At 55.3% G+C, this 26,071-nt stretch overlaps 1 protein-coding gene across 5 annotated transcripts in view; it reads left to right on the top strand.

Annotated features, from left to right (window-relative positions):
* Positions 1–8,597: 8,597 nt before the first annotated feature.
* The window catches only part of RAB11FIP5 (RAB11 family interacting protein 5), a 53,913-nt gene continuing 36,439 nt past the window's right edge, over positions 8,598–26,071 (top strand). For 4 of the 5 annotated variants that reach the window (XR_010988683.1, XM_068149418.1, XM_068149417.1 and 1 more), the window contains exons 1-3: positions 8,598–9,071; positions 22,381–22,820; positions 24,905–25,640. Coding sequence is in view for 4 of the 5 variants with exons in the window: in XM_068149418.1 (XP_068005519.1) it covers positions 8,686–9,071; positions 22,381–22,820; positions 24,905–25,640 (1,562 nt within the window). In the remaining variant the exon portion in view is untranslated. The remainder of the gene's footprint in view (positions 9,072–22,380; positions 22,821–24,904; positions 25,641–26,071) is intronic. The other variant, XM_068149419.1, reaches the window with a different exon arrangement.

Raw genomic sequence — 26,071 nt, 5'->3', positions numbered from 1 at the left:
CAGAGGGCACTCCCTGACCGCGCTGAGGCACAGGCACCGACTGAGGGAGGCGACAGCGGCGGCCGCCGAACGGCGGAGGAGGGACGTCGGGCTGGGACGGCAGGGTGGAGGACACTGGTCTGGGACACACTGGGCTGGGACAGCGCGATGGTGGACATTGGGATAGGCCACATAAGGATGGGACAGCAGATTAAGGGGCACCCGTCAGGCTGGAGGACACCTGGGTGGAGTAGACATCGGGATAGGACACGGGAATGGGACATAGCAGGAGAAAAACAGCATCACTGCCCTGCTCTGCGCCACAGTGCAGGTGAAATCCTTCCCAGGGATCCCCAAGCTGTGTGACTTGAGCCAAGCCACATGAACTCTACACTGATGCCTCCATCCACAGCATCCTAGTTGCTGGCTGAGCCCCAAGGTGAGCTGGCCAAATTCAGCCCATCTGGGAGAACGTGTGTGGGCTCTAAAACCACAGCAATCAACGCTAAAAGTGCTTGTCCCTGAACAGCACCATAAAGCTGTGCCTGTCCCAAGGGAGAGCATCAAATGGAGGTGATGAGAAAGTTGAGGTTTGTGCTTCAATATTAGGAGGAAATATTTCTTCTCAGGAAGGTTTATCAAGCCCTGGACCAGGCTGCCCAGGGCAGTGGTGGATTCCCCATCCCTGGAGGGGTTGAAAATCTGTGTAGATGTGGTGCTGAGAGCCGTGGTTTGGTGGTGACCTGGCAGTGCTGGGTTAATGGTTGGACTTAAAGGTTTCTTCCAACCAAAACAGTTGTATGACTCTGTGATCCTCCACCCGCTGGCTCTGGGACAGTGGGGCCAAACACATCCTGGGACAGTGTCTTTCATCCCATTTCCCCCACACTGGAACCCAGTGCTGGGGGTTTGCAGCACACCCAGGGCCACCAGCATCTCCGTGTGTCCCCCTTTTTGCTCTGCCATCTGGGAGTGAGTCAACCTCCCCCCTCCCTTGTCCATCTGCCCAGCTGGGAAAGTCAAAAGCAGTGTCATTGCCAAATCCAGAGGCACCTGCAGAATTGATGGCACCGGATTTCCACCCTTATTTGTCAACAAGCCTCACTGGCCTCCCCCCCAACCCCGCTGAGCCCCGTTAATCTCCCATACAATTGCAGTTTGCTGTGCAAACAGCTCCGGGGGGGTCAGTGTGGGGTTTGCATGCGAAATGTGTCATTTGGGGGCGGCCGGTGGCCTTGTGGGTAAGCCCGGGAGTGAATCGCGGCATCGCTAACGCCGGATTGAAACCGCCGCCGAGCGCTTGCCCTTCACTAACCCTAATCCTCGGCCCTCACTGGGGGCTTTTAACTCCTGCCCATTATCCCCTCCTTATTATCTATTGATTGACTTTTAGAAAGGGTAATAAGGGAGAGAGATTGATGCGCTGAATCCCGCCCGCAGATCACACGCAGCCAACGCTTCATTTTCTCTGTGGGATGGGATGGATAAAGCCCCCTCGAAGAGGAGGTGGAGGTGACGTGCGCAAGGAGATGGGGAAAGGGGAGACGGGGAAAGGGGAGATGGAGGTGATGTGGGGCAAGGAGAAGGGGAAAGGGGAGATGGGGAAAGGGGAGAAGGGGAAAGGGGAGATGGGGAAAGGGGAGATGGAGGGGATGTGGGGCAAGGAGATGGGGAAAGGGGAGATGGGGAAAGGGGAGGTGGAGGTGATGTGGGGCAAGAAGATGGGGAAAGGGAAGGTGGAAGTGATGTGGGGCAGGGAGATGGGGAAAGGGGAGATGGAGGTGATGTGGGACAAGGAGATGGGGAAAGGGAAGGTGGAAGTGATGTGGGGCAAGGAGAAGGGGAAAGGTATGATGGAGGTGATGTGGGACAAGGAGATGGGGAAAGGGGAGGTGGAAGTGATGTGGGGCAAGGAGAAGGGGAAAGGTATGATGGAGGTGATGTGGGACAAGGAGATGGGGAAAGGGGAGGTGGAAGTGATGTGGGGCAAGGAGAAGGGGAAAGGGGAGCTGGAAGTGATGTGGGGCAAGGAGAAGGGGAAAGGTATGATGGAGGTGATGTGGGACAAGGAGATGGGGAAAGGGGAGGTGGAAGTGATGTGGGGCAAGGAGAAGGGGAAAGGTATGATGGAGGTGATGTGGGACAAGGAGATGGGGAAAGGGGAGGTGGAAGTGATGTGGGGCAAGGAGAAGGGGAAAGGTATGATGGAGGTGATGTGGGACAAGGAGATGGGGAAAGGGGAGCTGGAAGTGATGTGGGGCAAGGAGAAGGGGAAAGGGGAGCTGGAAGTGATGTGGGGCAAGGAGAAGGGGAAAGGGGAGGTGGAAGTGATGTGGGGCAAGGAGAAGGGGAAAGGGGAGCTGGAGGTGATGTGGGGCAAGGAGATGGGGAAAGGGGAGCTGGGACACACACACAGACACGCACACACACACGCAGGCACGCTCCTGCAGGGAGCTGCAGCCTCCACCCCTCCCTGCTCCGCTGAGCAATCAGAATAAAAGCAAATTATTTCTCCTATTTTCCTTCCCCAGATGAACGATAAAGCGTCCATCCCCCAAAAGCAGCTGATAACAGCTCTAATTTTACTGGGAGGCCTAAAAAATGCCATTTCTACGCAAAGCAGGGCTCCGCTCCCCCTCCCCAGCCGGCTTTTTGCAGGGGTTGGGGGGTGGGGGTGGTTGGTTGGTTTGTTGGTGGATTTTTCTTCCTTATTATTTTTTTGTTCCCCCCTTTATTTTTCTTTTCTCTTTTTTTTTTTTCTCCCTTCTTCTTCTTTCCCTTATTTCCCTTTCTCCTGGCGAGGGGAATTGCCCCCGGAGCGACGCGAGGCGAGGGCACAACGAAGCAAAATCATATTTTAGTCAAAATAGGCAGACGGCGCTCGCAGCCAACTTTCAAATTAGCATTTTGAGGGCAAATATGCAGCAATTTGAGATAATGAGGCCTGATTATTCAATCCAATGAATGTTAAATAGGCAGCGAGGGCGCCCGCGCCTTATCTCCCCCGCTTTCGATTTATTTTAGTTTAGTTTAGTTTTAATCGTTTCCCATTTGAACTCTTTATTTGTCTTGGCTCCAAACCCCCTTTCTCCCCCTCTCTCTCCTCCCCTCCTCCCCCCCCCCCACCTGACACACACACACACACACACACACACACACACACTCCATTCCTCTCCCTCTCCCCGTTCCCAGGGCATCCCTGCGCTGCCAGCTAGGACTCTGCAGTGGGAAATCGCTGGCACAGAGCCACCGTCCCCTCCGCGGCCTGTGCTCGGCGGGGGGGGGGGACAGTTTGCAGCTTGTCCCTCAGAAAATTGGAGCGTGGGGAGAGGTTTGGGTGCTGCTGGTGCAGCTGGTTCCCTGTGTCTGGACTCGAAGTGGGAGGGTGGTGGTTGATGGTTTTGGTTGTGGTGGGAATATCAGCGGAGAGGTGCGTCGCTGGTGTGGAGATTTCACGGAGTCACAGACTGGTTTGGGTTGGAAGGGACCTTTAAAGCTCATCCAGTCCAACCCTCCTGCAGTCAGCAGGGACATCTGCAGCTAGAGCAGGTTGCTCACAGCCCCAAACAACCCAAACAAACCTGCAACATTTCCAGCTACTGGGCATCTATCACCTCTCTGGACTGCCTGGGCCGATGTCTCACCACCACCACGGTGAAGAATTCCTTTTGAATGTCACAGGCATCTTCAGCAGCAGGTCCAGGGTAGGGGATTCTGCCCCTCTCTGCTCTGCTCTGCTCTGCTCTGCTCTGCTCTGCTGAGACCCCCATCTGCAGTGCTGAAGCCAGCTCTGGAATCCTCAGCACAGCACAGACAGGGACCTGTTGGAGCAGGGCTAGAGGAGGCCACAGCAATGCTGAGAGGGATGGAAGCCCTCCACTGTGAGGCCAGGCTGTGGGAGTTGTGGTTGTTCAGCCTAGAGAAGAGAAGGTTCCAGGGAGACCTGGTGGCTTTTCAGTACTTAAAGGGGTTGATAAAGCTGGGAACAGACTTTTTCTTAGGGCCTGCTGTGACAGCACAAGGGCTGATGGTTTGAAACTAAAAGAGGGAGATTAGACTGGAGAGAAGGAAGAAATGTTGTACAGTGAGGGTGGTGAGACCCTGGCCCAGGCTGCCCAGAGAGGTGGTAAATGCCCCATCCCTGGAACCATTGTAGGTCAGGTTGTCTGGGGCTTTGGGCAAACTGCTCTGGTTGCAGATGTCAATGATCACTGCAGGGACTGGACTAGATGACCTTAAAAGGTCCCTTCCAACCCAAACCACTCTATGATTCTACTCCCTTCCCTCCACCTGCTGGCCACACTGCTGGGGATCAGCAAAGGACATGGTTGGGTCTGGGATGGGACCACACATTGCCAGCTCATGTCCAGATGTTTCCAGCACCCACTACCCCCTCAAAGTAAAGCCCAGCTCAGCATCCTGCCCAGCTCAGCATCCCCTTCCCAGATTCCATAACCTCCCAGTGGCATTTTGCTTTGCTTCCATGGAAATACAACATCTTTGCCACCCCCAGAGGCACATTTCCCACCTCCAAGGAGGGACTGGTCAGTTGCAGCTTGGGGAGCTCCTGAGGGTGAGCAGCATCAAGCACTGCCATGGCCACCACGCTGGAGAGCAGCATTTTGCCCCAAAAGTAAGGGGGAAAAGGCAAAATCATGTAACTGGAAGAACTTTCCAGCTCCTCACCAGCATGGGAGCTGGGTGAGAACCTTGTGGAGGATGCACAAGCAGGCTGGGGCAGAGGCACAGCTGCCACAGAGCAGGAGAAGGGGGGGAAACGAAAGATGAGCAAAAATTAAAGCAAAAAAAAGAAACCTGAAGGAAATAAAAAGTTAAGTAGAAACTGGAGTTAAAGGAAAAATAGAAAGTAAAGAAAAAATATTAAAGGTGAAGCAAAAGTTAAAGCAAAAAAATAAAGCAAAAATTAAGGATAAAGCAAAAAAAAAAAAAAAAGGAAAAATTAAGCAAAAATTAAATTTAAAGTTGAGGAGAAACTGAAGTTAAAGTAAAAATTGAGGGTGAAGTGAAACTTAAAGCTGAAGCAAAAGTTAAAGAAGAAAATGAAATAAAAATTAAGGTTAAAGCAAAAAAAAAAAAAAGAATAAAAGTTGAGGGAAATGTTAAAGCCAAAATTAAAGCACACAAATTGAGGTGAAAGCAAAAAAAAGAGCTGAAGGAAATACTAGAGAGAAAGCAAAAAGCAATACAGTTGAAGGAAAAACAAAGCACAAATGAAAGCTGAAGCCAAAACTGAAGCTGAAGCCAAAACTGAAGTTGAAGGAAATTAAAATGAAGGCAAAACTTCAAGGAAAAAAAAATAAATAATCAAACTTGAAGGAAAAGTTCAAGCTAAAATTAAAGCTGAAGCTTAAATTAAAGGAACTGTTCAAGGTAAAGCAAAAGAAATTAAAGCAGAAAATAAAGTTGAAGGGAAAATGAAGCATGAGTTGAAGCTAAAGCTGTAAATATAAAGGGAAAATTAAAGCTAAAAGTAAAGTTGAAGCTGAAATTGGAGGAAATATTGAAGGAAAACAAATTGAGGTTAAAGCAAAAACTGAGGTTAAAGAAAAACTAAAGGTGAAGGAAAAGTTAAAGCAAAACTGAAGCCAGCCCAGGGCCATCCTCGGGTGCAAAGGGCAACCCATAAGGCAGCGACACAGCCCCCATGCTGCCCCCACCCCTCATTTTCCCTGTGATTCCAGAGAAGGCTGAAATCAAATCACTGATTTTAAGGGTTATTAAAAACCCCTCTTTCCTCCTCAAATGTGAAGGTGGTGGGAAACTAAAGGGCTGGATAAATGAGAGCTGAGAAGCTAAGAGCAGGGCAGGGGAGGTGAAGAGAGGCAATAATAAAGAAAAACCCCAGAGTGATGGGGGCAAGGATGGAAAGCAGCAGGGAGGAGGAGATGAGTGAGAGGAGAGATAATCAGAAAGGGGAAAGGAAAAAAAAAAAAAGCAAAAGAGAAAGGAGCAAAACAATCAAAAGAAGGGAAAATCAAAAGCAGATGCTGCGGAGGGATAAGCGGCAGCCGCGGAGCGGGGCCGGGCACCGGGCTGCAGGGATAATTGGATTTCGGTTCCTCTCGGGGGCGATAAGAAATTCCCCGTGTGGATTTTGATTCCTCCAGGAAGCATATTTTAATGGCACATTTGAATACCAGCAGGGTGATGTGTGTGTGTGTATGTCCCTCCCCCCTCCTCCCCAAAAAAATGTGGGGTGTGAGGGGTTGGGGTTTCACTGTTCCCCCCCCCCCCCCCCCGCCCAGTTTTTGTCCCTCGCTTGGAGGCTTTTAGGGCCAGACCACTGCTCCTCCCGTGCTCAGCAGCTTTGGTCTCCTTAGCAGCTGTTTGGGGTGAGCAGATATGGTGTGACCCCCCCCAAAAAAAGCAAGGAGAGGGGACACAGAGACACTAAATGGGACATAGGAGACCAAAAGATGATAGAGTGACCCCAAAGCGGGGACAGAGACCCCAAAGGGGACATGGAAAACCAAATGAAGATATAATGACCCCAAAGAGGACACAGAGACCCTAAAGGGCACATAGAAGACCAAAAGATGACAGAGTGACCCCAAAGTGGGGACAGAGACCTCAAAGGGGACATGGAAAACCAAAAGAAGATATAGTGACCCCAAAGGGGACACAGAGACCCTAAAGGGGATGTAGGGACCCTCAAAAGGGATGCAGTAAATCCAAAAGGAACATAATAACCCCAGAGAGGACATAAAAACCTCAAAGGGGATGCAGCAACCCCCAAAAAAGAATTCAGCAAATCCCCAAAAGGACACATTGACCCCAAAAGGATACAGTGATCCCAAAGGAGATGCAGTGACCCCAGAGGGGACACAGAAACTCCAAAGGGGACACAGAGACCCCTAAGGAGCAGTTGCACCCATGAGCTGCCCCACAACCCCACCGGGGCACTCTGTGTCCCTGTGGCCAAGCGGAACGGGCAGCCCTGTCCCCCGGGGAAGGGGACATGGAGCAGGAGGAAACCAAAGACCAAACGGGCGGTGGTGTGCTGCCGGAGATGGGAGCGATAGAGCAGAGCAGCTCATCAACTGGAGTGACCCTGAAATGTCCCTTATCACGATGGCATCAAAGCCCCAGGGTCCACATCGCCCTGGCAGCATTACCTGGCCGTAAGCACCCAAAATGCTGGTACCAGGCACGGCACAGCCCACACGGCTTTGTGGTGTGACCTTGCTTGAGGGACCGGAGAGCACAGGGGTTGGGCTCTTGTCGAGTTATTAGGGTCAATGGAGGGGGTTTGAATTGCTTTTTAGGTCCAGGGGCCCTTCGGGCCACTGCTGTTCCCCTGCCCCACTGCTGCGTGGGAAATGGTGCTGAGAGGAGACAAGGCGGTGCACGATGACGCTGTCATCCCTGGGAATGATCCATGGGGACACCGGGAATCGCTTCCATGCGCTTGTGTTTGAAGGTGATGCACCCCGCAAAGTGCCAGTGGGGAGGGAGCCCTGCCCGGGGCCTGGTGGGGGGACATGCCTAGAGGCTCTTGGGGCGAGTAGTGTGTGTGTGTGTGCATGGTCACGTGTGCATGTGACATGCACAGACACATGGACACGTGCATGCTGGAGCATGCATGGACACACGTGCATGTGTGCTTGTGCAAGTACACAGGCGAGAAAACAGAGGGTCATGCCTGCATGTGCACCCACGTGTGTGCATGTGTAGGGCACACATGGATGCATGTGAACATGCTTGCACACCTGTGGACACAGAAGCACATGCTTGCGGTACATGCATACACATAGTCGTGTACACGTGCATGGGCACACACATGCAGAGGCACACAAGCACAAGCACGTGCTTGAACACACATGGGTATGCATGTTCCTGCTTGCTTATGCATACATGTGCTTGACGTGCATGGACACACACGATCACACACATATGCCACCCACGCATTGACACACAAGCGGTGTTCTGCCCCGTGCAGGAACGGCTCGGGACGCAGCCCGGGGCAGCGTGTGGTGCGTGCTCCACTCTGCACTGCGGAGGCACGCCGGGCCCGGTGCACAGCCGCTCCTGCACGGTTCAGACACACAGCCCCCGGTGCACAGCCGCTCCTGCCCGGTTCACACACACAGCCCCCCGTGCACAGCCGCTCCTGCAGAGTTCACACACACAGCCCCCCGTGCACAGCCGCTCCTGCAGAGTTCACACACACAGCCCCCCGTGCACAGCCGCTCCTGCAGAGTTCACACACACAGCCCCCCGTGCACAGCCGCTCCTGCCCGGTTCACACACACGTGACCTCCGGTGCACAGCCCCTGGTGCACAGCCGCTCCGGCACCGCGCACACACACAGCCCCCGGGGCACAGCCGCTCCTGCCCGGCTCGCACGCACGACCCCCGCTGCACAGCCGCTCCTGCACGGCTCGCACACACGACCCCCGCTGCACAGCCGCTCCTGCACGGCTCGCACACACGACCCCCGGTGCACGCCTCTCCGGTGCACGCCCCCGATGCCCCGCCCCGTGCCCGCCCTCCCGCGCCACGCCCTCTCGGGCCTGGCGGGGCGGGGCCTGGAGCGGGCGGGGCGGCCGGTAGCGCTCGCGCTGCGGCCCGGCTGCGGCAGCGGCGGCAGCGGCGGCGCGAGGCCCGGCCCGGTTCCGTTCGGTTCCGTCGTGTGTGGCGCTCTCCGGCCCAGCCCGGCCCGGCGCTTCGCCTCAGCGTCCCGCCATGGCGCTGCTGCGGGCGGCCGCGCTTCCCGACGAGGGGTCCCCGGCCTGGCTGCCCACCCACGTCCAGGTGACGGTGGTGCGGGCCCGCGGGTTGCGCTGCAAGGGCGGCAGCAAGCCGGGCACCAGCGACGCTTACACCATCATCCAGCTGGGCCGCGAGAAGTACAGCACCTCGGTGGCCGAGAAGAGCACCGGCAACCCCGAATGGCGGGAGGAGTGCGCCTTCGAGCTGCCCCCCGAGCTGGGCACCCTGGCGGGGCTGGCCCGCGGCAGCCTGGTGCTCACCGTCATGCACCGGGCCCTGGTGGGCATGGACCGCTTCCTGGGCCAGGCCACGGTGCCCCTGCAGCCAGCCCTGCAGCAGGGCCGGGCGCCCGACGAGCGGTGAGTGGGTCCCGCCGGGCAGCGCCTGGCGCCCGTGGGGGGCAGAGCAGGGGGGGGGCTCTCGGGTGGGCGACGCGGGGTCCTTGTGTGCCTAAGGCTGGGTGTTGTGTCTCTAGAATGTGCTTCACAGGAGTCCCTGTGTGCCCCGGGGTGGGTATCACAGGGTCCCTGTGTGCCCCGGGGTGGGTATCACAGGGTCCCTGTGTGCCCCAGGGTGGGCATCACAGTGTCTCTGTGCCCTCGGGATGGGTGAAATGGGGTCTTTAAGTGCCCCAGGGCGGGTGTCACAAAGGCCCTAGGAGCCCCAGGAAGGGCATCGTGCTGGAATTGCCACAGGGTCCATGTGTGCCCCAGGAGGGACGTCGCAGGAGGTAGAGCATGGTGAGCCCCTCGGAAAAGGCTTTGCAGGATGTAGGGTGGCACAGGGGTCCTGCATGCCCCCATAGTGGTGTCACAGGGACAGGGAATGATGGAGGCCGTCTGTGCCCCGGGAAGGGCACTGCAGGAGGTAGGGTGTGGTAGGCTCTGTGCATGGCCCAGGAAGGGTGTTGGAGCAGCATGGGGGCCATGGATTACCTGAGAAGGGTGTCACAGAGGATGGGGTGATATGGGGGTCTGTGGGTGACCCAGGAAGGGCATTGCCTAGATGCAAGGTATCAAAGGGCCTGTAGATCTTCTGGGAAGGGCATCACGGGAAGTAGGACATCAGGTGTGCTCCAGGAAGAGCGTTCTGGAGGATGGGGTGTCTCACTCCCTTGGAATGGAGTGGTGTGGGACCAGGCATCACAGGATCCTTCCTCTCCCTGGGCAGGGGTCCCAGGGGACAGGATGCTGTGAGGTCCTTCTGCACCCCAGGAGGGTCCTGCCAGGGTCTGTCACTTCTGGGAAGCAATGGCACAGCTGCCCGTGGTGGTTTGTCCTTCCCAACGGCTGCGGTGGCTTTGCAGCCCCGACTGGCTCAGTGGGGCTGGTGGTGTGACCTGGTTTGTCACGGTGCTGCTGCAGGAGGGTCCCCCAGTTCAGGGCCTCCAGCATAGACCCCTGCCTGTGTGGAATTTGCTGTTCTTCCTCCTTCCCCCCCCGAAGGCTTTCAAACAATAATAATGATTTCTAGCCTTTGCCAAGCAGAGAAATGCAGGAATGTGGATGAAATTCCTTTAGGGAAGAAGTTGGAGCTCTGCTCCATGCAGACCTGGCTGGGTTGCTGCACGTCCCTGGGATTGTCTCTGCTGCTTGCTGGCTCCCCCGACCCCAGGAGTTCTGGCTTGCTGCCCGAAGCTGCAGGCTTGGAGAGAAGCCTCTTGCACCCTCCTACCCCAGGCATAGCCGGGAGGTGGTGGAGGGAGGGCTGGGGCTTGGCAGCCGGCACAGCCTCCCTCCTGGAGAGCAGAATTAGCGTGAAAAGGGGTCGGAAAAACTTTTCCCGTGGAGAGACGTGGCTCATTAGCGTCTGCAGCCTGTGGAGACTCCTGCTTGCCCTAAAATGGGAGTGTGGGCACAGAGGAAAAGTGACTAACCCCGGAGTTGGTGTCTGAGTGTTTCCCCCCTGGCGTTTATTTTGCTGTTCTGAGCGCTGCCTGGAGAGTGGGCGGCGTCGGAAGAGCTGGGTCTGAGCTCTCCGGGCCTAATGCAAACCAGCATCGTGCGCAGACTTCAGAGCAGGGGAGCTGACCCGCGGGCTCCTGGGCGCTGGGAGGGATGTGTTGGTTGGGCACAGGAGGATGTGAGGGGTTTTCCAGTCCTCCCTGCGGTTTGGGTAGCAAGCTCTGCCCCAGGAGCTGAAGTAGGAGCCCTGTCTGGGGGAAAGCCATGCTCCCCTTGGAGCTGTGCAGAGCTCTGCCCCAGGAGCTGGGGTAGGAGCCCTGTCTGGAGGAAAGCCATGCACCCCTTGGAGCTATGCAGAGCTCTGCCCCAGGAGCTGGGGTAGGAGCCCTGTCTGGAGGAAAGCCATGCTCCCCTTGGAGCTGGGCAGAGCTCTGCCCCAGGAGCTGGGGTAGGAGCCCTGTCTGGAGGAAAGCCATGCACCCCTTGGAGCTATGCAGAGCTCTGCCCCAGGAGCTGGGGTAGGAGCCCTGTCTGGAGGAAAGCCATGCTCCCCTTGGAGCTGTGCAGAGCTCTGCCCCAGGAGCTAGGGTAGGAGCCCTGTCTGGGGGAAAGCCATGCTCCCCTTGGAGCTGTGCAGAGCTCTGCCCCAGGAGCTGGGGTAGGAGCCCTGTCTGGGGGAAAGCCATGCTCCCCTTGGAGCTGTGCAGAGCTCTGCCCCAGGAGCTGGTGTAGGAGCCCTGTCTGGAGGAAAGCCATGCTCCCCTTGGAGCTATGCAAAGCCTGCCACAGTCCTATGAAGGCTTCAGGAGGCTGAGCTCGTGGTCTTATCTCAAAGGTCTCGGCGTCAGGGGTTGTTAATCCCATGAGTGCAACGTCCAACGTGGCTGGACCCCATGCTGCCTGTCACGACTGCTGGTCGCCCTGGTGGCATCAGTGCTGCAGCCCAAGGAGGGTATCTGAGCTGTGAGGGAGGAGACCCTCGGGATTCTGTTGTTTCCCTCCCTTCCTGTAGCTTCGCTTGCATAAGGAAAATTAACTTCCCCTTGCACTGCTGAGCCTTTTAAGGCTCTTTGCCTGTAGCCTCTGATGATGGAAGTGAGCACAGAAACCACGATGGAGAGCTCTGATCCTGTGCCCAAGCATCTCTGTTCCCTTGAACCCCTGAGCTGGAAGGTGTCTGGAGGGTGGGTGGCAGGTCTGCAGGGTGGAAGGGACTGCAGTTATTTTTAGAGAGGAGTCTCAAGTGCTGGAGCTTGTCCAGCTGGGTGGTAGAGGGGTTGCAGGGGAGCACTGGGGTTCTAGTTCTGCAGGCCCCCTAAGCTTCCACTCAGCATCAGATGTCTGGTTCAGCCCCACTGCAAATTACTTTGTTTAAGAAGAAATTTAGTCCCTGATTAAAAAAAGAACCAGCAAAACAAGCACAAGCTTCCTCCTCTCCAGGACTGCACCCAGGCCTGTGCAGCAGAGATAACCACTGGCCCCTGAGTGAGTGATGCACAAGTTGAGTCTCTGCCACACAGTGCTTTCTGGGATCCCATCTGTGGTCCTCGCTCCTGGGCATAAAACTGCTGCCAGTTGGAATGGAACTCTGCTTGAAAAAAGGCCTTGCTTGTCAGCATGTTGACCTTGCTCTCGTTTTCCTGCTGACTTCTGTTGCACGGAAACTCTCCTGGTGATGGTTTTTGTGCTTGTTTTGGGGCTAGATGGAAAATGTTCCTTCAAACTTGGACTCCTCTCCGGGAACCGCCCGCCCGCCAGCGTCCGGGCCTGTTTAGGGCAGCCTCGTTGAGCTGCACATCTCAGTCACTCCAGTGTTTTGCCCTGGAGAAAATCAGCTCTTAGGGTTGCACAAGAGCAGCCTGGGAGCTCTCACTGCCTTTTTGGTCATTCCAAGGCCCCGGGGCAGAGGAGCAAGGCAAGAGTGCCCAATGCCATTTCTCCCTTCCCAACTGAGCCGTCTAGTGCTTTTGGTTTCCACCTGTGCCTTTTGCTGCTCTGCTGAGCCCGACGTGCGTCTGCTGGTGGGTCCTTGAGTGCTGCCAGCTGGCCCCAGGCACGCAGGGTTGTTTGTCCCTCCAGAATGAAGGCTCAGCACAGCAGAAGAGGGCTTTTTCTGTGCTCACAAGGCAGCTATCACTTCTGCTTCCCGACATCCAGGAAATGCTGCTGCGGTCCCCCGCGGGGGCTCATCCTGCTTCCCCACGGTGTGGCAGCAAGCCGGGGAGTGTTGCCTACACATCACCCCTCTCAGCAGAGCTTCTGGGCAGGGTTGGGAGTTTCTCCAGCTGCAGTCAGATGAGAGCTTAGATCTGACACCCAGCAAGCTGTGTTTTCCCCTTGGGTGTGTGGTGTGGCAGGGGCTTGGCTTTGAGAAGGACAAGAGGTGCACAGTCACACCTGTGGGGTTGGAACTTGGACCTTGCTGCTTGGTGACCCAAAGGGCCTTGATTTGCCAGTGACAAGGAGGGGTGGTGGTCTCTCACAAGTTTCATAGGCAGGGCAAAGTAAAGCCTTAATTGTGGCTCCCTGCTTTCTTCCCCATTAAAATATCGTTTTCATTTGCTTTCTTTCCCTAAGACCTCACAGGTCCTGACACATGGGGAAGGTTAAAGCTGTGAGCCGTCCAGGCTGAAGGCCTGCTGGCCATGCAAACACTGGGCTTGGGCCCTGGAGAGCAAAATGTCAGGGCTTTGCAGCACTGGGATCCTGTGGGGCAGGGGACAGTGAAGGTGGCAGAGGAATCTGATTCTTGGCTGTGGTGTTTTCCTGCAGTGACTTGCAGTTGCTTGTTGGCTGCTGCCTGGGCTGGGGAGCAGCGGCAGCGAGTGGCCTTTGTGACGGGAACTTACCTTGTGGAGTCGTTTCTTGTGCAAAGTTAGCCCAGCTCCAAATTCCCCAAAGCTCTGCCTGCCACTGTTCCCTTTACTTGTTCCTGTCCCTCCCCAGCTGTGGAGGGGCTGGGACTGGTTGCCTGGAGGGTCTGCAGCCCTTCACCCAGCCAGCCACAACGTCTCCACCCTGGCAGCAGGAGCAAGATGCCATCCTTGCTTTCCATCAGTGAAGAAGCTTTCAGGGCACAAAACCTTTTCTCTGGGTGCTATTTCTACCTGAAGTCCTTGAGGCCACTGGGGCTTCTCTCCTCCCTGTCTTGATGGAGCTCTGTTCTGGGACAAAGGTCAGTGGAACAGTGACAGAGATTTCTTTGGACTTAGGGGGAAGATGTTGTGGAGCCAGATCACGATGGCAGGCAGAGCTGGTTGGAGGAGCTCATCAGCCCCATTGCTGCCTGACCTGGCTTGACACAGGGAGGGAGAAGCAGCATGGTTTGGGGGAAGGAATTTGCTTTAGCTCTGATGTGACTGAGAAGCACTCTGGGAATTCACATCAATGCTCTGTCCACTCAGCAAAACACTCTTGGGACCTTAGAGGGGTGAGGAGCACCCTCAAGAGTGTTGGGGTTCTTCGGACATGGACCTGCTCTCATCTCCACTGCAGACCCCCCTGGGCTGCTTTTAGTCCATGGATTTGTGTGGCCTTTGCCCTCCCTTGTTAAGTGACAATGGGTGGAGATTGTTAGCAGTGGAGCACAGGCTGTGGCCTGTGGGCTCTTGGCTGTGGCTTCTCCCTCAAATGTGGTGATTTGTGCTCGTTGCTGTTCCCACCATGGCCTTGGCTCCTGGCTGCATCTGCTAGGGGAGATCTTGGCTCCCAGGGTTGGAGCTCACTTTCTGTCTCCCTGTCAGGCATGAGCTGAGGCCAGATGGCTGCAGCCATGTCCTCTGCACCGCTGTCCCTAAGGCCAAGAGAGGAAGAGACCTTGCAGCAGGGCGGAGAGGAAGCAGCTGCTCTGTGATGGTTCGGGGATGGAAAGTTTTCATACGAGGCAAAACAGAACCTTCCTCCTCAGGGGCTGTGGTCAGAGGTGCCCAGCCACGTCAGGAAGATCTTTAGGGAGGCTGAGAGCAGCAGCTGTGATGAAATCCTTGGGTTTGGGGCTATGAAGGCAGCTCTGAGGGGATGTTGTGTCTTCACCAAGCCAGGAAAGGCCCTGCTGTGTAAAGTGCCACTAAGCAGGGCGTGGAGAGGGTTACTCCTGCCAAAAGCCAGCTCGAGATGCTCTGTGCTGCTGGAGGCAAGGCTGGGCAGGAAGCAGCCAGGCCCTGGGAGAAGGCCCTTGGTGGCCAGCTTGTCCCAGGCAAGCTGGGAGCCCACAGGGGAAGCATGGAGGCTGAGGTGATGGTGATGCTGCTTATGAAATGGCAGTGCTTGGGTTTGCTTATACCTGCTCAGCTAACCTCATTTTCACCCAGCTGCCAATGCTGGCTTAAGGGGTTCAGGGCCCTTACTCTTTCCTCCTCTGGGAAGGCTCCACTCCTGTTGTTTCTAAGAGACATTTGATTCCAGATTTGCAGCATTGGCATGTTGGATTTGGACAGTTGTTGGCCAGTGGTGCTGGCCTGTCATCCTCCATCATGTTAAAAGCCAAAAAGCTGCAGACTCAGCTTCTGTTCCATGCTGATCTGCACAGCCCTGACTGCCTCCAGCTGTCTTTTCTCTTAGCAGCTGTGGAAAAACCCACGGCCAGCTCCGAAAATGCCTCAGACCTGTTGGTGCAAAGCTCCAGCTGCTGTTTGAGCTGGTGCTGCTGCATGTGCTGAGTGCAGCCAGAGCTCGTGCCGTGCTTCAGGAGCCTCATCGCCTCGATTCTTCTTTCCAAGGTGACTCCTGCTCTTCCCTACACAAGCTGGCAAACTATTTCTTGCCAGTTCTTCCTCTGTGATGACCAGAAAGGCAGGTTGGGCTCTGCTCTCCAAGCACTGTGTCATGGTACTGGGCAGGCTCCTGCCTCTACATGGCTACTGCATGGGGCTTTCCTGACAATTAGAGTCCAAAAAAGACCCTGCATCCTTTCCACCAGTGGAAGTGGCTTTTAAACCATTTCTGCTGCCTCTCCTCCTGCCCCAGGCCTTGTTGGGACCTGCACTTGGCAAAGGTGTGCAGATAACTACTGTGGGAATTGGCTTGTTTGTCAGAAGCTTGGCCAGGGATGTAGGGTTTGGGTTTCCAGCCAAGGCTGGGGATTTGGGATCCCCATTCCTGGAGCTCTGTGTGTCCAGCACTTGAGTCTCTTCTTTGGTAAGTGCATGGGGGGTAAAGGTGTCTGTAATTAGAGCAACTGGCTGCTGGCCTTTAGAGTCATTCCTTTTTCACTTCCTTTTTTCCCTTTCCCATCTTTTCCACGTGTGTGACTCATGGCAGAGGACAGCTCATGGCATCTGTTGATGTGGTGAACCAGCAGTGACACGGCACAATGACAGGGCACTTTGGGACGTGGTTTAAGGCCAGGGTGGTCCTAGGCTGGCAGTTGGACTCCATGATCTTAGCTGGAACAATTCCATGATGTGAGGCCTGTTGCCAGAGCAGGTGTTGCTGGGATTTTAGGCTGTGTGAAGCCCTTGGGATTGGATTTTCCCTTTAGAGCACAGGTGCTGCATTCCCAAGCCTCACAATTCCCTCTAGGTGCTGGGCTCTCTGTGCCAGCCCTGCCATGATGCTCCTTCCAAGTGGGAAAGGATTCAGAGCAAAAACGTGTTCCTCCTGCCCACCCTGGGCATGCTGAGCTGTGTGCTAAGTAGCTCCCCAGAAGCAAGTGCACCAGCAGAACCTGTGGAGTGGCTCCCTGCTGCTGGTCATGCTTTGCAGTTCTGCAGAGTCAGCTCAGGGCTTGGCTTTTAACGCTCCTCTGTTCCCTTGGCTTCTCCTGCCACAGGTAATGCATCACCAGCACTGCCTCCTCTCCTGCCCTCACACTGGGGCCTCATCCCCTGCTTTTGCTGTGCTCAGGTAGCTTGGGTCATTTGGTGACCACAAACGTGCTTTATTGTCTTGTTTGTGACTCAGAGGGTGCAAAGCTTGGGAGCTGTGGAGCGTAAGCAGAGAAATGCAGCTGGAGAGGTCCCTGGCTGTCTCCTGCTGTTACCATCTCCTCTTCATTCATAAATGTTTTATGCTCTGTTTTACAGCTCCTTAAATCTTCCCTGCCTCCTCTTCCTACCTGCTCATCCTTCTCTAGAGAGGGGAAAGCCTCTCATCTTCTTAGCCTCGATTGATTTGTGAAGTTGCCTGCCCTTGCTGGCATGCCAGCACAGTCCTGGTGCCTGATGGCTCTTCTCTGTCCCTGGTGCCTGCCCTGCTCCTGAAACCATCCTCCTCCGTGCCATCACACCCCCAGCACAGAGGCCAGAGGGGTGTGCTGTGGCTGAGCAGCCATTCTCTGTCTCCTCTGGCACAGGGTGAAGAATACAGCCTGTCCAGGGACTCCACAGGCCCACCCCAGTTCTCCCATAGCTAAGGGGAGTGTCAGGCAGCAAGGTCCTGTGGGGCACCACTCCAGCTGGGCTGCAGGAGTGGGAGTGCTCAGGACCTTGCTGGTATTGGACATGAGCAGGACTGGTTTGTTTCTTGGTTTGCATTGTGCCTTGCAGCTTTGCAGGCTGTTCCCTGACATTGAGACCCATTGGAGTGACAACATCTCTGCTCCTGATCCCATTTGTGGGATAAGCCCTTCAAAGGGCATGGATGTGGTAAAGCAGGGCTGGATTCTCTCTCCTGGACAAGCATGAGTTGCCAGTGGGATTTTCTCCTACAGGCTCCTGCTTCTTAGATGTGGTAACACATCACTTGGAGCACCAACACTGTGCTTGGATCTCCATCCTCTTGTGTCCCTCACCTCACACCACTCCTGCTCATTGTTTCTGACATCCCCTTCAGCCAGTGCTGCCTGTGGCAGCTGCAGTTGGCCCTGTTGAAGCCGGACCCCATGAGAGGAGCAGGGCCGAGTTGCTTGGCTAGCAGCGAGCTGGGGGGGGTTGGTTCAGTGGAGTTTGTTTGCGAGCACTTCTCAGAGGAACGTGTGGAGAGCTGAACTTCTTCCCACCCTGAGCCTCTCCTCCCCACGGTGGGGGAACCAGCCTGTGTTTATTTTCCATCTGTGCTTTTAGCAGCTCACAGGGATCACCTTGCAAAAGAGGCCATCCAAAACCAACACGACAGCGAACCCACGCTGCCGAGAAGCTTCCCGGCAGCAGCGGGGGGAGCTGGCTCCGAAACACGAAGCCAGGCAAGAAGCAGAAACCTCCTCAGGGTTAGGTTGTTTTCTACCTTCCTCTTCCCTTCTCTGCTAGGTGAACTTCCTCCTGGCCTAATGTAACCTGTGTGCTTGCACAGCTCTTGTTGCACCAAAGTGCCTCTTTGCTGCCCATCCTGTGCCCGTTGAGGGCCAGGCAGGGCCGTGCCCCTTCTGCTAATGTGTGGTTTATCCTCCCTTTGCCTTTTTTGCCCTGCTCTGTCACTGTAGGAGCTCAAGTAGTCTTTGATTAAAGACCTGGGGCTCTTCTTGTAAGCCAGGCTGACCTTGTTGCAGGGATGAATCAGCAGTAAGCTGGAATCTGGTGCAGTCAGGCAACAGGCATTGGCTCCATGTTGGACTGACTCTTGCTCTGTGCTTCCGCTTGGATGCCACAGCTGTGTGGGGCAGGAGCATTTCTGCTCAGTTTGGGGCAAACCTTGACCATCCTGGCAGGGCTGACTGATTTTGGGGAAGCTTTTGGGAAGCAGCTGATGGCTGAAGCACTCTAGAAATGCTCCAGAGACAAGCTGAGCATCCTTCCCCCTCTGCATCCATAAACACTGTGAGCAGCAGAGGACTTTAACCACCCAAGGAAGCTCCTGAGCTCACTGCTGGTGAAGCACTGGGACCAGTCCAAGAGTGAAAATGGACTATTACTGAAGGTACCCAGGGCGTGGTGGACAGGTCTGTTGGGGTGAGATAGATCCAACTGAGCTGGGGGGTGGATGGGGATCTCCTGGGGATCCCAAGTGAGCTTATGGGAGGGCAAAGGTCCTTGAAAGTAGGGCAGGATGGTGCCCTGATGGTGCATATGGCATCCCTGAGAGCCGTGCTGTGTGCACCGGCCTGCTCATAGAATCACAGACTGGTTTGGGTTGGAAGGGACCTTTAGAGGTCATCTAGTCCAACCTCCTTGCAGTGATCAGGAACATCTGCAATTAGATCTGGTTGCTCAGAGCCCCAACCAACCTGCCCTGGAATGGTTCCATGGATGGAGCATCTCCCCCCATTCTGGGCACGCTGCTTGCCTGATCTCACTGCAGTGTCTCTGGGCTTTCTCCCCTGCATGGTGTTGCATGTGACTGTGCTGATCCCTAACCAATCCAATCAGCTGATCAATAGCTAAAGGGTGGGGGACAAGAAGATGGGGCCAGACTCTTTTGAGTCATGCCCAGTGACAGCACAAGGGGCAGTGGGCACAAACTGGAACCCAGGAGGTTCCATTTGAATGTGTAGGAAAACTTCTGTGACAGACAGTGCCTGGAGCAGGCTGCCCACAGAGAATTTTGGAGTCTCCTTCTCTGAAGAGATTCCAAACCCACCTGGACACTATGATCCTGGGCAGCCTGCTGGGGGGGGGGTTCAGACTAGATCTCCAGAGATCCCTTCCAGCCCCCATCACGCTGGGATTCTGGGATACTGCAGCCTCCAGCAAATCCCTCCTGTCAGCATCTTCTGCAGGGCTCTTTTCCCTCCTTAGCAAGCAGCTCCTCTGCTCTTGTTTCCATACCAGGGTGTTGTTTCCTCTTGCTCAGCACTATCAGCTTTCCGGAATGGGATGCTGCTGGGGGCTGGGGGGAGGCCCCTGCGTTCCGGGGGGCTGAGGGGAGGCCCCTGCATTGTGGGGGGCTGAGGAGAGGCCCCCGTGTTCCGGGGGGTCTGGAGACACAGCAGTGCTGTGTGTTCTGCTCTCTGTGCCTCCCTCACTGCTCCAATTGATCCTGGCAGCAGCAATAGTGGAAGTGGATGCTGGGTGCTTCCTGCCTCCCAAGGCTGCCTTTTGGCAGCCGTGCTGTGTGGCTCACCCTTCTCCTTGCCTCTCGGTGGGGGTGAGTGGGATGGGAGCGGAGCCTTCTCACAGGAAAGGGCTTTACCCAAACTGTCTGGAGACAGCTCAGATGTGCTGATTAACCACGGTGACCTACATGAGCTGCACACTGTGCAGGGGGGCTGGGCTGCTCTCCGCCCCACATCAGCGCTCACCAGCAGGGGTTTGACGGCACCGTGAGAGCTTGCAGATCCCTGCTGCACGTCTTGCTTCCCAGGAGCTGCTCGAGAGCAAGCAGGGGCCTCCAGCTGCTTCCCTTTTCCAGGGTGTTTGTGGGGAGTTTGCTGTTTGAGGTTTCCTCTCCCGTCCCCGTGTGCTGGGGCCGTTTGCTGCTTCCTTCCCCCTGCAGAGATCCCTGGGCCCAGGGTGTGCAGCTGTCCCTTCATCTGTGACTGGCAGATCTGGGGTGATGCTGGAAGAAGCCCTTTGCCTTGCAGGGGGTGCTTGCCCAGCATGATGTGCAGAGGTGCTGGATCTGTGTGGTGTAAGAGGGAGGAATGGAGGAGGGTTTAATGGCTGCAGCTTGAGTCTTTGAGCTGCCCCGAGCTGCATGCCCTGGTTATGTCGCGTTGGAGATGGCTCTGAGCAAGCTTGGCTCTCTGTGTGGCCAGGGCTGAGGTGCCTCAGCAAGAGCATCACCTTATGGAGGTGGACAGGAGCAGGTCTCCACTGAGCAGAAGGATGATAATGTGGGACCAGGAGGCTGGGAGGCAGTGGGCTTCATCCTCTGCTCTGTGTCCAGGGGCAGACTTGTTTCCACTTGGTGGGAGCAAGGGAAGGAGTGCAAACTTGGGCCCCAAAGCACATCTGCTTATCTAGGAGCAATCCTGTTCCCACTCACCACCAGCTCTGGCACTGGGACCAGACAGCCTCTTAAGTGGATTTTTTTAGCTAGCAAAATCTGTGTCAGGCTGTGACTCCTCCAACCCTGCCTAACAGCAGCACTCTGGGAGTAGGTGGCAAGATAGGGGTGACTGGTCCTGGATGTGACAAGTGAGGAGCTGGACCCAAGCTGGTGGCCTCCAAAACACCTCCAAGAAGTGGGATCTTCCAGTCCTGGGTCCCTGGTGCTCATCATTCTTCCTCAGGCTCCCAGTGCTCCTTAGTGCCAGCGCCTCTTCCACAGGCTGATTAATATAACCCAGTTGAATTGAGAACAGTTGGTCTGAGCCTGAGCTGTGGAGCCCACAGCTGCTATTTCAGACCTGGAAAAGGCTTTGTATGGGTTAGAAGCTGGTTTGTTTTTCCAGGCTAGTCCCATGAAAAGAGATTGTGTCACCTTCTGAGGCCTGGGCTCACCTGGCCCCAATCCAGAAACTACCCTGAGGGCAGCTTGTGGAAGACACTTGGGACACCAAGGGATGTGGGATGGGGTTAATAGCAAAAAGGTGCTGCAGGACTTTGTGTTCAGCTGGGCTGGGTCTTGAAACCCACCTCAATCCTTCTCTCCTGCCACTTCCCAGCTGGGGTAGCATTTGTACCTCCAATTCCCACTGGAACTGATTCATAAGAAAATGATCTGCCCAACATGGAACAACTTAACCATCCCAAACACTCATCTTGTGCCATGAACTTTGAGCTCAGCCTAAAAATAGCTCTGATTTTTCTTTTGAGGTGTAGTCCTGACTGCTTTGCTGGCTGCTGATTAGGTCTTGGGAACCCAAAATAGCTCCTTGATCCAGTGCCAGCATAAGCAGGGGTTTTTCCTTGAATGGAGCCCTTTGAAGCAGATCAGGTTTTGGGGCTGGTTTCTGCTGGAGGAGGCACTGCCAAGCACCCAAATGTATTGTAATGACCCCAACACTGTAAGTGATGGGGCAGGAGATGCTGAGAGCACAGCCATGTGTGCTGAGCCAGCTGTGGGCTGTTCCATCTCATCACCCCCAGAAGCTCCTGCCTTGCCTTATTTTAATCCACCCAAACTTTCATTCTGTTTTTTCCCCCAGAGATGATGTAAGCTATAAAAACTACTCTTGGGATTATTTTTCTCCCTGATGAGTGATTCAGTCCCCAGCTCATTTCCCAGCTGCTGCAGCCCTTCCTTCTTGAACTTCTTCCAGGTCTTGCATCAAACCGAACAACACAGTATGTGCTATGTTCCATCAGCCTTTTCCCCACCTCTCCTATGGGAAGTGCCCACCTGACTGCTGCTCCCCTGATTGCTCCCTGGCAGAAGATCAACCTCTTTGGGTGTCTCTGGTGCTGCTGGCTTGCTGGGAGGGTGGAACACTGCCTCTTCCATGTTTTCCTTTCTGCATGCCTGGACATTCTCAAGCTTGAAGCCTGGGGACTGAGTGTTTTGCAGTGGGGATTGTGCAGGGGTGGGATATGCAAGTGGCAGGAATGGGAAGGGTTCCCTGGGGACTGATCCCCAGGGCTGTCCCTCCTGCATTTTGCTGGCACCTGAACTGTGTGGTGAAGGGTTGTGCACTAGAGTGCAGCAGTCAAAAAAAACTAGAGCAGGGTGGATTTGGGCTGGGCATTAGGAAGAGGCTCTTCACTATGAGGGTGGTGAGACACTGAAACAGGTTGTCCAGAGAAGTTGTGGATGCCTCATCCTGGAAGTGTTTGAGGCCTGGCTGAATGAGGCTTTGAGCAGCCTGTGTCCCTGTGGCTCATAGCCAGGGGGGTTGGAACTGGATGATCTCTAAGGTCCCTTCCAACTGAAGCCATTCTATGACTCCATGAATTCTGGGGTGCTTGTGCTGGCTCCCCCCACCCTGCAGCATCCTCCCCGAGGTCTTCCTGGCTTGCAGCTCTTGGAAGTGACAGAAAGGTCTTTCCTTTTCTTTCCTCCCTGGCTGCAGGTGGCACAAGCTGCACTCCAAGGCTGGGAAGAAGGAGAAGGAGCGTGGCGAGCTCCTGGTTTGCATCCAGTTCACGCGCAACAGCCTGACGGCCAGCATGTTCGACCTGTCCGCGAAGGACAAGCCGCGGTCGCCCTTCGGCAAGCTGAAGGACAAGGTGAAAGGCAAGAAGAAATACGACCTGGAGTCGGCCTCTGCCATCATCCCCAGCAGCATGGGTGCCCTGGATGTGGAGGATGACTTTGACATTGGGGGCAAGAAGTCCAAAGTCAAGGGCTTCTTCCTGAAGAACAAGCTGCGCAAGTCGTCGCTGACTCAGTCCAACACCTCGCTGGGCTCTGACAGCACCATCTCCTCTGCCAGCCTGGGCCTGGCTGCCAACGCTCCTGAGGTAACCAAATCCCCCAGCAGACACAGCAGCCTGTCCACGGAGCGCTCTGGTAAGAGGATAACAGTTTTAATCCCCCCTCCTTGGGCTTTTTCCCCCCTTCTTTTCTTTGTGAGGGACTGGTGAGACTCTTGCAGATCTGTTAACTAATTGCTTACCTCCAAAGCAGCATCCTGCACAAGCCCTCCAAGACCTCCTGTGTGTCAGCAGTGAAATGCTTGCCAGAACGTGCAGAGGATCAGAGGGCTGGAGCACCTCCCTTATGGGGACAGGCTGTGGGAGTTGGGGCTGTTCAGCCTGGAGAAAAGAAAGCTCCAGGGAGACTCTAGAGCAGCATTCCAGTGCCTGAAGGAGGCCTACAGGATAGCTGGGGAGGGATTTTTACAAGGACTTGTAGTGATAGGGTGAGGGGGAATGGATTGAAGCTTTAGGAGGGCAGATGTAGACTGGAGATTAGAAAGAAGTTCTTTACAGTGAGGGTGATGAGACACTGCAACAGGTTGCTAGGGAGGTTGTGGATGCCCCCTCTCTGGAGTTGCTCAAGGCCAGGCTGCACAAGACCTTGAGCAACGTGCTCTAGTGGAAGGTGTCCCTGCCCAGGGCAGGGGGTTAGAACCAGACCTCTTGAAGGTCCCTTCCAATCCAAACCATTTTTGTGGTTCTGTGAGCTCAGAGGTGTCTCAGATTTTGCTTCCAAAGCTGAGCCTGTGCACGAGCAGCCTTATTCAGGCTGAGGTGTGCTCCCTGCAGCACACCACAGGGCTTCTTAGGACCCTTTGTGTTTCTTTGCTCCCTCCAAGCAGGGGGTTCAGGCTGCTGGAGCTGAGGGAGAGGTCTGGGTCAGGCAGAGCACGTTGCTGCTGCCCTTCCTGGCTGTCTAATGCGATGCCTCTGGCTGGGAGGCAAAGGCCAGCCGGTGACCAGTTGCTGCTGATTAAAACAATCTGAGCTCCTGGCGCCCCGAGAGCGGCGATTTGCAAACAAAAAAGGTTCTTGTAGGGAATTAATTCCTGGCCCTCTCTTGAAACAAAATATATAATTAAATGGTTTAATTGGCTGGAGAGAGAAAATTCCCCTGTTGGGTGGCAGTCCCTGGGTACATGTTGCCTCTTGCCATGCCGGTGAAGCTGCCTCTTGCTTTCTGCTGCGTGATGTCCTCCTGTGTGGCTGCATAGTGAATGGTCTGGCCCCATCGTCTCCATGTTGTGGTGGAGCAGACAGCATCTCCAGCTGGGAGTGGAGAGCAACTGTCTGTCAGCTGAACTCCAGGCAGCCTGGGCAGCTCTTCTCAGCAGGCTCTCCATAGAACCCCCACAATCATTAGCAACAGCTACAGGGTCAGGCAGTGGGGGGGAGGTGCAGGTGCTGGACCCTCCTGGCTTATGTCACATGAAGCAGCAGCATGGCCTGGTCTCTGTCAGTCAATGCAAACTCTTCTGTGGGGAAGTGTAAACCCTTTAAGTAGCTTCTGGGTGGTTTCTTGCATTTATTATCTACCTCAGATCTTCTCAGACTAAGGGGTTTGTCATCTCCAGGTGGGAGGTGATGTGCATGGGGACAGCATCGCGTAGCCTGTACAGCCACATACTTGTTACCCCTGCTTTGCATTGCCAGTCCCTTAATTACAATCCCCAGAGCCCAGGAAGGAGAAAGCCTGTGTGATTTCACACATCTCTGGGGTGTTTGTAAGTAGAAGATAATGATGGGAAAGGGAGATGCTGAGGGAGACTTGCCTGTCCTCTGTGACTCCCTGAAGGGAGGCTGGGGTGAAATGGGTGTTGGTCTCTTCTATCAAGGAGCAAGTGATAGGACAAGAGGAAGTGGCCTCAGAGTGTGCCAGGGGAGGGTTAGGTTGGCCATTAGGAACAATTTTGTTCATGAAAAGGTTGTCAAGCCCTAGAGCAGGCTGCCCAGAGCAGTGGTGGAGTCCCCATCCCTGGAGGGGTCTCCAAGCCATGTAGGTGTGGTACTGAGGGACATGGTTTAGTGGTAGACTTGGCAGTGCTGGATTAATGGCTGGACTTGGTGACCTTAATGGTCTCTTCCAACCTCAGTGATTGTATGATTCTATGCCTTTTGTAGCTGTGGTGCTTACTCAGATGGTCTCACCTCTGCTTATGTTTTCTTTCCCCCCAGTGAAGGACTATTTGCCGTCTCCAAAGCTGACCCACAAGAGAGCGTTCAGTGACGATGTCTCCCAGGTCAGCCCAGTCCTGGAGCCCAAAGCAATCCAAAACTTGAAGCCAAAGAACGACCCTGTGTCCAGGTCTTCCCTCTGCATCAATGGGAGCCACATCTACAACGAGGAGCCTGCACCAAAGAGCCCTGCATCCATCCCTCCCAGCTCTGCGCCGCTGCCCGTGCCCGGCGGCCCCCGGCGGCAGGAGGAGAGCTTTGGCTTCACCCCCCTCCATCCCGACCCCCACGAGGTGCCTTGGGGGGTCAGCAGCTTTGAGAGGACCCAGCAGAACGAGCCCAGGTTCATCCCATCTCCTCCCAGCTTAGCCTTGCAAGAAGAGCTCAAGGTCTCCACCAAAGCTGTCACGCTCAGTAACCATCTGGGCAGAGCCAGGATGGAAGAGAGCAGTCGCTTGGAGGGCAAGCCGACTCAGGCTGCCGCACCCATGGTCTTCTCTGCAGACACAGCGAGGGACAAACAACCTGAGGAAGTGAGGAAGGAAGACAAGAAAGCAAAGAGTGGCCTCTTCCACCATGGGGGCAGCAAGAGCGAAGCAGGGAGCAAAGGCCAGGGGGAGAAGGCGGGAGCCTCCCACGGCTCGTCCAGCCATGCGGCAGCGGGAGGGGAGGAGAGGAATAAGCCCAGCAGCTGGTTTGCTTCAAAGGAGCCCAAGGAGTCCCCTCAGAAACCCAGGTCAGTGAACCATGTGTGGTGACATCTCCAGGCTGTTAACCAGCTGCCCCAGCCTCCCATCCTCAATGGCTGTGCTGAGCACTGCTCTCCAGCATCAGCAGAGGACTGCTCCCCGTTGCTCAGACGAGGTGATCGTGGGGAAGATGCTTCCTTGGTCTTAAATGTCTCAAAGGGAAGGGTGATTGGTTTTCCCCCCTGGCTTCTTCCCTGGCTTCTACCACAAGCCAGCTCCATTTGCCCTGCCAGGCTGTGTTTCCTGGCTGGGGAAGGATCCTTTTCACAGAGAGGGAGATGTTTCCCCTGCAGAGGTGAGGCTCAGCATGGTCTTGCCAAGTGCTTCTGGGGCCCTGAAGCAGAGGATTGTTATCTTTTAATGAGCTAAAAATGCTTCCCTGGCAGTCAGTGCAGGACATGAGACACTGTGACACAGA

The sequence above is a fragment of the Melanerpes formicivorus genome, unplaced genomic scaffold, assembly GCF_026170545.1.
Source record: "Melanerpes formicivorus ecotype bairdi unplaced genomic scaffold, bMelFor1.0.p_v2 SCAF_18, whole genome shotgun sequence".
In the NCBI taxonomy this organism is placed as follows: domain Eukaryota; kingdom Metazoa; phylum Chordata; class Aves; order Piciformes; family Picidae; genus Melanerpes; species Melanerpes formicivorus.
This window is presented reverse-complemented; position numbering and strand designations above follow the sequence as displayed.